General features: G+C 47.5%; 1 protein-coding gene across 1 annotated transcript; it reads left to right on the top strand.

Annotated features, from left to right (window-relative positions):
* Positions 1–1,407: 1,407 nt before the first annotated feature.
* On the top strand, positions 1,408–4,759 carry LOC120845949. The gene is made up of 4 exons (XM_040217511.3): positions 1,408–2,176; positions 2,343–2,912; positions 3,104–3,283; positions 3,357–4,759. The coding sequence occupies exons 1-4, from the start codon at positions 1,408–1,410 to the stop codon at positions 4,757–4,759; spliced, it is 2,922 nt and encodes a 973-aa protein (XP_040073445.1).
* Positions 4,760–10,968: the final 6,209 nt, after the last annotated feature.

The raw sequence follows: 10,968 nt of genomic DNA, 5'->3' as shown, positions 1-10,968 counted from the left end.
TCTGTACTGACCCGCAGCACTGCACGAAGCTAAGTCCCCACCCGCTTGCATTCCGCTAATATTCAACATCGCGTATGCACATAAATTTTTTCTGCAATCATAGAGGCACATTCCCCCACACAAACCGTTTTAAGAAAGCAAAAGTCGAGCAATTGTGTGAAGAATGTCGCACCGTTCGCCGGAAGTGCGTCGGACGGGCGTAAACCTCTATGCGGTGTGCCAAAGGAACGAAATTATTCAAAGCGCATTTGACGGTTGGTAATGGCCGTAATATTTATGTGTTTGCTTTCTTCCTGACTGAGTATGCCGAGATAATTTCAGACACACCGTTCAGACACAAATCTTGGGCGTCAGTAAAAGCTCGTCCAAAAAGGCTTAGCGAAGAGTAGGAGACGCTTGTTAGAGCCTCCGCCGTAGCTAGGCGACCTCAGCGTTTGCGAAAACCTAATCTCCCATCAGCGTAAAATTTGAGTGGGCGATATATGATGACAAGAGGAAGACACCATAGTAATTTGTGTGCAGTAATTTCTGTGCAAGGAAATTGCCCCAGTTTTCGCTTTGTCAACCATTTCGTCGTTTACCCTGAGACTGTTTTTTTTTTGTTTTTTTTGAAGAGCAGAAGTAACAGAAAAAACAGACAGGTCTCAGGGTAAACGACGAAATGGTTGACAAAACGAAAACTTCCACCAGCTAGCCTGTACTTTGACTCTTTTCTCGTTTCGTTTTGTATCGTTCGAGAATGAATGTATTGTACGTTCGTGAAAAGTCAGATCATCAAAAACTCAAGCGGCGCATTCGGTCACGGCGTGATAGCATGAAAGGAAACTGCTCAATCGAAACCGAAACTGAGTGGCCAACTAGTTCCCAGAGGGCACTTCGTCGAAGCGTCGTGTATTTCTTTGTGCCCCCGGTTTTTTGTTTTTTTTTTACAGAGTAGCACAGTAGCACAATTATATATTTCCGACTTCGTGTTTAGACTAGAACAGACCTCATCCAGCATCGAGCCAGCTGTTGATAGACTTTGCTAGAAAGCCGATCCAGCATCCAATCCAAAGCCGGACAAGGTGAGCAAACACAAATGGCGAGCGGGACGTTGGCGTGGTTCGCGGCATGGTTCAGGTACAGAGGCTAGAAAGGGTTTCCTAGTGTCCCGAGCGTACGCTCTTCCAAGCGGCCACGGAGAAACCGGTTTGGATGACGCGCGCAGGTGGCGCTGCGTCCAGCAGGCGCGCCATTCTCCCCCTAGGCGGCCCGGGCGAAAATGGCGGAAGCACGTTTTTCCGTGTGACAGAACCGAGCCGTCCGAGGGTCTTCCTTTGTTGTTTGTGCGGATCTGTGGATTACATCGCGGTGCACAACGAAAGACCAACGGTGTGTCATGCGTCAGTGTGTTGGATGCATCTGATCATGCCGGCGAAGAAAGGTAGGACCTGCTTCGTGCCGTTGTGCAAAGGCGGCTACAAATCGGCTGCAGAAAAAGTATCGTTGTTCCGGGCTCCAGTCGACCCCCTTCGTCGGCAAGAATGGGCGAGGAACATCAAGCGAGAAGACAAAGTTCTCGACGAAACCTGTGTCGTGTGTTCCCGTCACTTTGATGAACGCTACATAGAAAAAACTTTCAAGCACGTCATCAATGGCGAGCTCGTCGAGCTGGACCGCGAACGGCCAGTGCTCACCGACGACGCCGTCCCTACGATATTCCCCAACGCCCCCTCGTATCTGACAAGGCCTGTCCCAAAAAAGAGGAAAGAAAGGAACCTCGCTGACCGTGGTACCCCACCAGTGAAACGCAGGGCTGCAAGCGGATCCACGCATGACAGTGATCCTGGAAATGCCTGTACAGAACCAGCGCCGGAGACGCACCCGTTCAGCGACATTCTGCCACCCTCGATGTATTGCAGCAGAATCATTTTATCGAACGATCCAACGGCATTGTGCTTTGGATGGCACGCCAGGATGGAATCAGACGATCTGCGTGTCATAAAGCACGTTACGTTCTCGGCATGTGTCGAAGCCACCGCTGCACAGGGGAGCGCATACCTTTGCGCCATATATTGCCGAGGCATCAAAGTCGAAGAAATTTGTGTAAGTAGACGAGATGACGCCCTTGGGGCATTGAAAAAGGCCGAGCAATTGCGTCTTTGCCCAGGCTGTGAAATTGAGCCAGTGGCAGCTGGTCAGTGTGTCCAGTTTGGTTCCATGCACTTCGCAAAAAACTGCTGTGTGACAACACCTGACGGGAGAGCTTGTTTACGATGCAAATACAGAAAAAAGCTCATCCAAAACCAGACGTACAGGCTCAAGAAGAAACGTCGAACGACATTTCAGCAACGGATTGCCAGGGAGTCCCTTCAGCTGCTCCGGGCGAAAAAAAAGGCTAGAAAAAGCCCAAGAAAGTGTTGCAAAGCTTCGGGCAGTCACAGAAACAATTTCCAGCTCAGTTTTGGAGGAGAAAATCAGGAGCCTCCCACCAAAGCAGCGTCTTGCTGTAAGAACCTGTTTTGAGGCGGCATCCAGAAAATCAAGCCGAGGCATGGCGTACGACATGCAGTGGGTCCTGGAGTGCATTTTGATGCGCATGAGAAGCCCCCAACTCTATGAGTATGTTAGAAGACACAAGATTATTGCATTGCCGAGCAAATCATGCCTGGACAAACACATGCAGGGATTTAAAAGCACGTTTGGTTTCAACACTAGTGTGTTTTCAGCTTTGGAAAAGAAAACACGAGACATGGACGAGTTCAGCCGACATGGTGGTCTTGTGTATGACGAGATTAAGCTCTCCGAGAACATCAATGTGACGGCATCTGGCGAACTGAGTGGCTTCGTTGACCTCGGTCCTTTCATGGAGGATAGCAACGAGACAGCACTGAGTGACCACGGCCTCGTCATAGTATTTCAACCCTTTAAAGGCAAGTTAATTTAAATAAGTATATGTCGTGACGGCGATACAATTGTACGCCTTTTTTGGTTGTTGTACATCCTAGAGCCTAGTCCACCTAGTGAAGTTTGTGATGTCATTTACAACATATTTACTTCAGTGATGCCTAAGCCGTGATTTACATTTTTATATTTCTCACAGTGAAACATCTTATTTTTGGAGGAAAGTTGACACAAATCCTCGGAGTCTTTGCTTCCAGAGGCAATGTAAAGGCGCCTGTCCTCTCGAAGATTCTCCTGGAGGCTACGATACTGGCTGAAAATTCCGGCCTCTTCGTCGATTTCTGGACAAGTGATGGTGCTCCCTGGAATCGCTCTCTCTGGAAGCTGCTCGGCATCAAAGGTGGATAATTTCCGTCCCAGAATCACAGTGAAAGGCTCTTCCTGTTATTCACAGATATTCCTTACTTGTGCAGCTTCGTCTAAGGAAATCACCTGCAAGGTTCCCCATCCTGTCGACACAGCAAGGAGCCTACACTTCATCTCTGATTTTCCTCATCTGATCAAATGCGTGCGGAATACTATTGTCTCAAAAGGCGTACAGATTCCATGTGGTCATGCTCATGTTGATGTCATCAAAGAGGCATGGAAAAGGGACAAGGAAGCATTGACACTGAAAGTGATGCCACACATAACACAGGCACATGTACAACCGAACGCGTTTGAAAAAATGCGTGTGAATTTGGCTTTTCAACTGTTCAGTCAAGAGGTGTTGAAAGGGCATTTCTTTTATAAAGGTGACTTGGAAAGAAGGTTCAGAACAACGGAGCCAACAGAGCAGTTTGTGAAGCTGATGGAGATGTTGATTTTCGTGATGTCATCCAGGGTCCCGTCTAAGGGCCTTCGAGCCCAGTCAGGAAGTGCCCAGTTTTTGAAAAAGTTCATTGCCTTCTTAAGTGAATGGGAAGAGTACGCTGCCCAACACGGTGGTGGATTCCTAAGCGCAGGGACTGCCCTTGGACTCCGTGTGACTCTACAGAGCACACTGTCACTTCTGGACTATCTGATTACCTCAGTGCACTACAAGTACTTGTTGACTGCAAACCTTAGTCAAGATGAACTAGAAAACATCTTTGGGATTGTGCGACAATCCTTTGGATGTAATGACCACCCCGCGCCTGAGCAGTTTTTGGTCATTATTAACAACCTAACTTTCTACAGCCTTGCAAGACCACCAAAGAATGGAAACTCGCCAGCTGAGGTTGTAACTGCACTTTTGCAGCCATCTGATGCTGGAAAAGAAAAGGCTGCTCGTGTAACAGCAGTCGTTGATGAACTGTTGGACGAGGGAAGTCTGGCTCATGCCGCAGTTGTGCTAAAAGAGCACAGTAGCCTGATTGACCACCACGTCTGTGTCGAGAAAAGAAGTGACAGTCGGCTGATATATTACGTAGCGGGTTACGTTGTCCGCAAGTCTTTAAAAAAATTCCCGTGCCCAGAATGTGCATCTTGCTTGAGTGTCCTGCCCCTGCAGGCTGAGTGCAATGGCAACGCCTCATTGACGAGAGAATTCGATCATGGGGGTTTGCTGTACCCTTCGAAACCACTGGAGGCACTGGTAACCAGACTGGAAAACGCCTTCACTGTTTTCTTTACCAGAAACAAGCTCCATGCTAAGAGCATGATCTGTTTCCTGCGCTTCCTTCAGGGGCATGCACTGCAGGAGGTTGGCTGCAGTGAGCATGGGCGCTTGGTCACAGCAAATGTCATCAAATTCTATGCTCTGACCAGGATGCATTTCTTTGCTAAGGCTGTTAACAAGGATCGAGATTCCCAAAGGGAGAAGCAAAAATTGCTCAAAATGAGGCCATGCCGGTGAGGACCGGACTGCGGTACTGGAGAGGCCGAGCACACCAAATAAATTTTTCGCGAACAAAGACCTGGAATAGACATTTAGCTTTGTGATGTTTTTTGTGGATAATTCGCAAGTTTGTATGCTCTTTTCCTTTGCTTGCGCGAATATACCTTTAATTCGTTTCCCAAGCAATGAGGAGATGAAGGGGTTGTTTGTTACACGCGCTGCGCTTGCTGGCGTCTGCAACGGTCGATTAGTAAAATAAAAATAAATGTCATGTTGCACACTCTCGTCGTCATCTCATTTTAGCGATTGACTTCCAACCTTTCTTACATAAAAGGCGAGCGCGTGCAGCAGATGAAACTACACTCAAGCGCTACTCTTTTGACCGTACCGCTCTGCGCGGTCTGTCTCAAGCGCGCTGCGGAGAACGCCCGCCGAAGCAGAGAGGTTTTGCAAGACTCGTAGAGAAGTGGTCTTTATATATATATATATATATATATATATATATATATATATATATATATGCGTGCGTGAAGATTAAACGATAGCGAGCGCTACAACAGCCACACATTTACATCCGGAGACGCGTCTCCCGTTGAAAACCGCGCGCCTACCGCCAAGCGACAGCGCGCCTGCAGGCAGTAGCGCCACCTGCCCGCGTCATCGCAAAATATTGCCGCTCCTCGGCCGCGTTGACGACACTAGGAAACCCTTTCTAGCCTCTGTAGTTCAGGTACGGTGGCTCCAGGGTTGAAAAATTGTATGTGACCGTGGTGGCGAGTGAAAGCGCTGAATGTAAATCTATGCGGGGCAGAAGTCGCTCGAAGTTACCGCCTGTGCTTTGATTTTGATGTTCGTGTTCTGTCGGTTTCGTCGTATGTAGGCCTAGTGAACCAACTTCCGCTCAACAGCGCTTGCTGGTGGTTGATTTGACGGTGTTGACGGCCTTTCGCCGTATCCCGACGATCGTTTCGTCGTGATGTCCCGCAAGACGGAGTAGCCGTCAAGTAAGAGAAAGTACGAGCAGCAGGAAAGGGATGCGACCGCGTATTATTTCGTAGTGGCGAGCGGCGGCACTTTTCTGTTCACGTTCGCGCACGTTTTTGCATCGGCTTCTGCCCGTTCGTAGTGTAGATGGCCTTTGCTTTTCGTTGCATCGCGCTGTTTCCACGCTTCGAGCGCACCCTCGGGACTCCCGGCCGAGTATGGACGAATGTCGCGCCGCAAGCCCGGCGAGACGGCAATCGTTCGGCGGCGGCATCCGTGTGTTGTAAGCGTTGAAGTGAAATTAGGGGGGGGGGGGGGGGGGGATGATAGAGTCAATCGTGTACGCGCGCTAGGCGCATTTGTCACTGACTTTGGGTAGGGCGAGGGGAGAAAAGTGAGGGAGAAGATAGAGGTAGGAGTCGGGCGTCAGGAGCGTCGTCTCACCGTCCCGCTCGCTCGTCATTCCATCGTCGCGCTTAATCCGTGAGTGAGTGTGTGTGTTGGGGGGGGGGGGGGGGGGATTTAGCACTGGTGGCTAGCACCGCGCGGTGTCCGGTGATCAAGGCGGTCTCCGGGGGCGACCGCGCCGTGTTGGTGGAGGCATGCTAGCTCGCCGAGACGCTGCTGGCGGGGCATCGGGTTGTGCCGTCCGCGAGACGCTTGTCCGGTATTTTATTTATCCTTGCATCAGGTTTTAGATTATGACGGTAAATTTGCATTGTTTGCCATACTTCGCAAAGTCGTAACAATTTTTCTACAGGCGACTCCTAGAGCCGCTCGACAAATTTTCCGGCACGCAATACAACTTTTTCTTTTTCGACACAATATTTTTTTTTTTTTTATTATAACTTAGCGGTATATCGAAATTTTCTGCTCGTACCGCAATTGCACCAATGCTGAAAAATTCCGCACGTACTGGCCAACCGTCATCATCGTAAGCTCGACTCGTTTTTCCGAGTTCACATCAAACAAAACTAGGTTCCTTCTATGAAAATACGGTGTACCGTTAAATACCGGGCAAGCGCGCACTCAAACTTTGGAAATAATCGAAAAAAAATGGCGGATAGGTGCTTGTCCGGTCGTCAATTTTACATATAAATGTACTGTGCGTATTTTCTCAGATCTCACAAATTTGGTAATGGGCGCTTAATGTGGAATGGGCGGATGCACGGTATTCTACGGTATGTCCAGGCAGTTAGCGGCATCCTACGCCTTGGTAAGCACAACCGCGCGTTGTGAAGTCCACCACCGGCGTGGCACAGGGCCCCGTCCTTACCTAGCATGTCGTCATATGCAAGGAATGTATACTCCGTTCGCCCCTAAGCTGAGACTAGAATCTCCGCCTTCAGTGCGAGCTCGCTGGCTTCTGCAGTGCTTTGGTTGCGCGTGCCTGCGTGATCGCACTTGTGTTAGCAAGGGCAGAAAGCTTCCGTATAAGGCGGAGCTTCTAGTCTCAGCTTAAAAATGAATGGAGTATAGTCGAAACGCCATTGCCATTGCTTGAAAAACTGGATGTAAATAAGCTAATTGCACGAAACCGCGGTATCACGAAACTGTTGCAAGTAAAAAGCTACAGAGCATGGTGTAAACAGACCTTTACGCGAAATGAGCACCGTTTTTCTCTTTTACTGCTACTTTTATTACTTGGCGTATACCGGAATGCGACGCCGTCGTGTTTCAATGTGGCCGTGCATGGGGATATAGCCATGGAGTTATTATAATATATGCTAAAGGTTGCGAAGACCTGACAGTGTGAAGTTACTTGAATGAACATCATGTCTGACCACGCCTTTTATTCTAGTGAGGAGGAGTACAGTTCATCGAAGAGAATGACGAAATAACAATGGCGTCCGTCCCTCTGTTGTGGTTCGACTTGAGTATGAAACAACGGCGGGTGGCCAAGCAAAATGCCTGGGGCGGACATCTTGTCTCGTGTGCGACCGGGCCAAGCACCAGACTCTGACTGGCCTTCGTTCAGAGCATCAAGTTTGCAGGAATACAGTAAGTATTATTTTGTACTGTTCCTTTTCATCTAAAGTCCTGATAATGTGCTAGCACACGTTTTTGATCTGCCCTCTGTTAGCATGCTTGACCAGATTAGCTTGCAGCAGTTGCTCAATTTAGTTAGCTCCATAATCTTCGTAGTGACACATGCACAATTACAGTAGTGACCGAGTTCTTCAATACGCTACTGGTCACAAAACTTTCCCGTAATGCTGTGGGAAAGCATTGCATGCTGCCAAGAACGGCCGTGGTGCTGTCCTACTCTGGAGAGGTTCGACGGACAGCTTAGAATGTTGTTTTTAGGTGCAGCAAGTTCGCTTCGGCGCCGTGCTGTGCAGCTTCTGTTTGTTCCTTGAAATGTTGTACCAATGGCCCGATTTTGGTGTTTTGTGAGATTGAGATCTCGGCAGTCTTGTACTGAGGGAGCTGACCTTTCTTTAACAGACACGTCGCCTGCTAACGTGAGTAAAGAGGGAGGGTTTGTCTGCCCTAGAGTGTCATTTGCTGCGGGAAACAAGACGCCGCTGCGTCGTCTGCTACCAGAACCGAAGAAAGGTGGATCATCTGTTACACGCTGTATGCTGCAAGTGAAACGATAAAAAGCAAAGTTGCTTTGGGAACTTCTGCTATTTAACAAGGGGTGCAATTGATGACCTGTGCTTTACTTGGAAGTGCCAATTCATTCTAAAGCGTCATATGCCTAGGCGCGAGGTATCATGTGACCACAGAGCAGCCGCTTGCAGCCAATTTCGTTTTCTATACCAGGGCAAGTGTTCTTAACGGGATTCTCTCCCATTCTTAGACGGTTGATAGTTAAAAAAAAGGCCGTCCTGAAAGCCCAGAAAATGGCAGTTCCAACAAGGGTACAGGCACCAAGCTGGGCCTAATAGGCACGGACCTATATATCAGATTTTTAAACTGGTGCTTATCGCAGCCAAGCGCAGCGCGTCTCGCGTGCGTCGCCGACGAATCAGTATTTTTATTTCCTCTGATTGTCAAAAAACATCATAAAACTTTGTGGGAGCATTCATTTTGATCATACAAGCCAAAACTGTGACGTTCTGAAAATTGGGGCCGTGTCTCCTTTTCAGAAAGTTTATTTGATTAACACATATTTTTTTTATTACATTTATGAATATTGCATACAAATTATAATGTCTTTTAAATTTTTACAAAAATTTGAAACACTCACTGTGTCTGGCAACCGTTCCAAAGCTACCCAAACCATCCGAAACACCTGAAGGTTCAAGCGTTCTTCTGAAACTTCCCGAAACCCAAGTTTCTGAAAAAGTTTCTTCGCATCATCAGTGCATAATGTTGATCAGCAAAATGGATAATGCTTTCTTATACCTTGGTTATTTTGCAGCCTTCAACGCTCAGCTGCTTAGGCCGTGATAGACCTGCACATCCAGAATGGGCACCTACAGCAGCAGAACAGGGAACTGCAAGTCTGTTGGGCAGGTGCTCGGGCACGTGGTGTCTTTCAAGCACCAGGGAGAGCAGGCGAGGCCTGGGGAACAGGTGACGCCCCAGGAACTGGCCAGGCCTGAACCACCCGAGCTGTTCCTGATGCCTCTCCGCAACATGGAACAGCTTAGTGCTGCAGAAGCGCAGCTGAAGAACTTCACCAACAGGACACTGCCGGTATTTATGTGTCCTCTTTTTCACAATATTGACGGGTATAAGGCTGCGATTCTTACTTTGTGGTTTAACTTGGGTTATCTGAAGATTTATGCAAATGGGGTCGGAATGTGGACTGAAGCCTTTTACCGTAATATTTCAAATGGATGCCCACCCAAACTATGTTTTAAACACAGTCAGTGGCAAATTAAAAATGAGTAAGTTGCCGTCCCTTCATTACGGGCCTTCTGTTATTTATAACAGCAGAGTGCTTGCACAGCCAATGCACATCGGAAGGCTATTTATTGTAAGGGGTACCCTTAAACTGAACCCTGCGGTAGAATTGTGTCAAGGTGACGCAACGCCAGTTGCACGTTTTGCAAGTCAGCTTTAGTAGCCTGCGTAAAGTTTTTGCAATTGTTAAACTGCGTTTCATAGAGGCTACTGAAGGGAGAAATGTTGGACGGTGGCCACCAAAAATTAAATATTTGTGCATCTTTACATTTTTGAACAGTTCTTTCCACCCGAAGGTCGTGTAGACAAAAGGCCTTCATGTGCATCCTCATTGAACGGCATTTTAAGTCTTTTTAAACTGCCGCTTCTTGAAATATTTTTAAGTAAAACATTTCACAACGGGGGAAGTAAAATCGCCCAACACATTTGCTTTTGGGTGCTTACAATATGTCGGCCTGCAAATAATCATAAATCATGCTGATTTGCTACGACACTTCTGCCCGTTTTATCCTTAGAAGTTAAATTCCGCACCTGCAACAACTCTCGCCGTGAGTATGTGTGTGGAGCACGCACAAACCTGCCTGCGTGCTTTTTGTGTTTAATGCTTGCTTAACAGAAGGATCGAGATGCTGTAGTATATTATGGGCTTCTTTTGGTTTTGTTCCTGTTGTCACTTGAGGCTATAGTCAAGAGATCTAAATATTTAGGGCGATAAATTCATTTGCGCTTTCGGCATCTGCTACAGAAGTAAAGGTACATGCTTGAAAATAACTTTTAGCCTGGTCTAAAATCGCTTTTGAGCGTGCCCACCATATGCGTATGCCCAAACAAATTTGTAAGGGGTTGCCAGATAAATCTTAATTCCATCTTTACTTTACATTAGTAGTGCATTTCCAAAATGAGATGTTAACCAGTCCTAACCGAAGGTCACCCTATGAGAGGAAATCAAATTTTCCAAGGTGAAAGAGTAACTGTCATTGCATCCGCTACTTTATTCAGGGGGTGTGAGTGCATGCGTAGCTGTGTCTCCAGGCATAGCATACGGTAGTCGCACAAGCGATTATTACACGAGGCGAGCTTGAGCTGAGTAAGTTGGTTCATTGGCCTACAGGGCCACCACTGAGTCAGCACTAAACAAAAATATGGAAAGGTAACTACTCATACTGTGCTGCTGTTGCCATTTTTTGCAACTATGATGACGGTTTTGGTCAATTCCTGCCTTTTTATGCCTTTTTCAATTCCAGTCTTCGTAAAGTCGTAAAATAGGTGATAAATTTGCAGGGTGACTAACCGGCAGCTAGACTAAGCTTTAACAAAGTCAAGATGCGCAGGGTCTTGAATGCACTGTTTTGAGAACCACATACATTATTAAAATTACTGAGTGG

Source organism: Ixodes scapularis, unplaced genomic scaffold, assembly GCF_016920785.2.
Source record: "Ixodes scapularis isolate PalLabHiFi unplaced genomic scaffold, ASM1692078v2 ptg000597l_1___fragment_3__unscaffolded, whole genome shotgun sequence".
In the NCBI taxonomy this organism is placed as follows: Eukaryota; Metazoa; Arthropoda; class Arachnida; order Ixodida; family Ixodidae; genus Ixodes; species Ixodes scapularis.
This window is presented reverse-complemented; position numbering and strand designations above follow the sequence as displayed.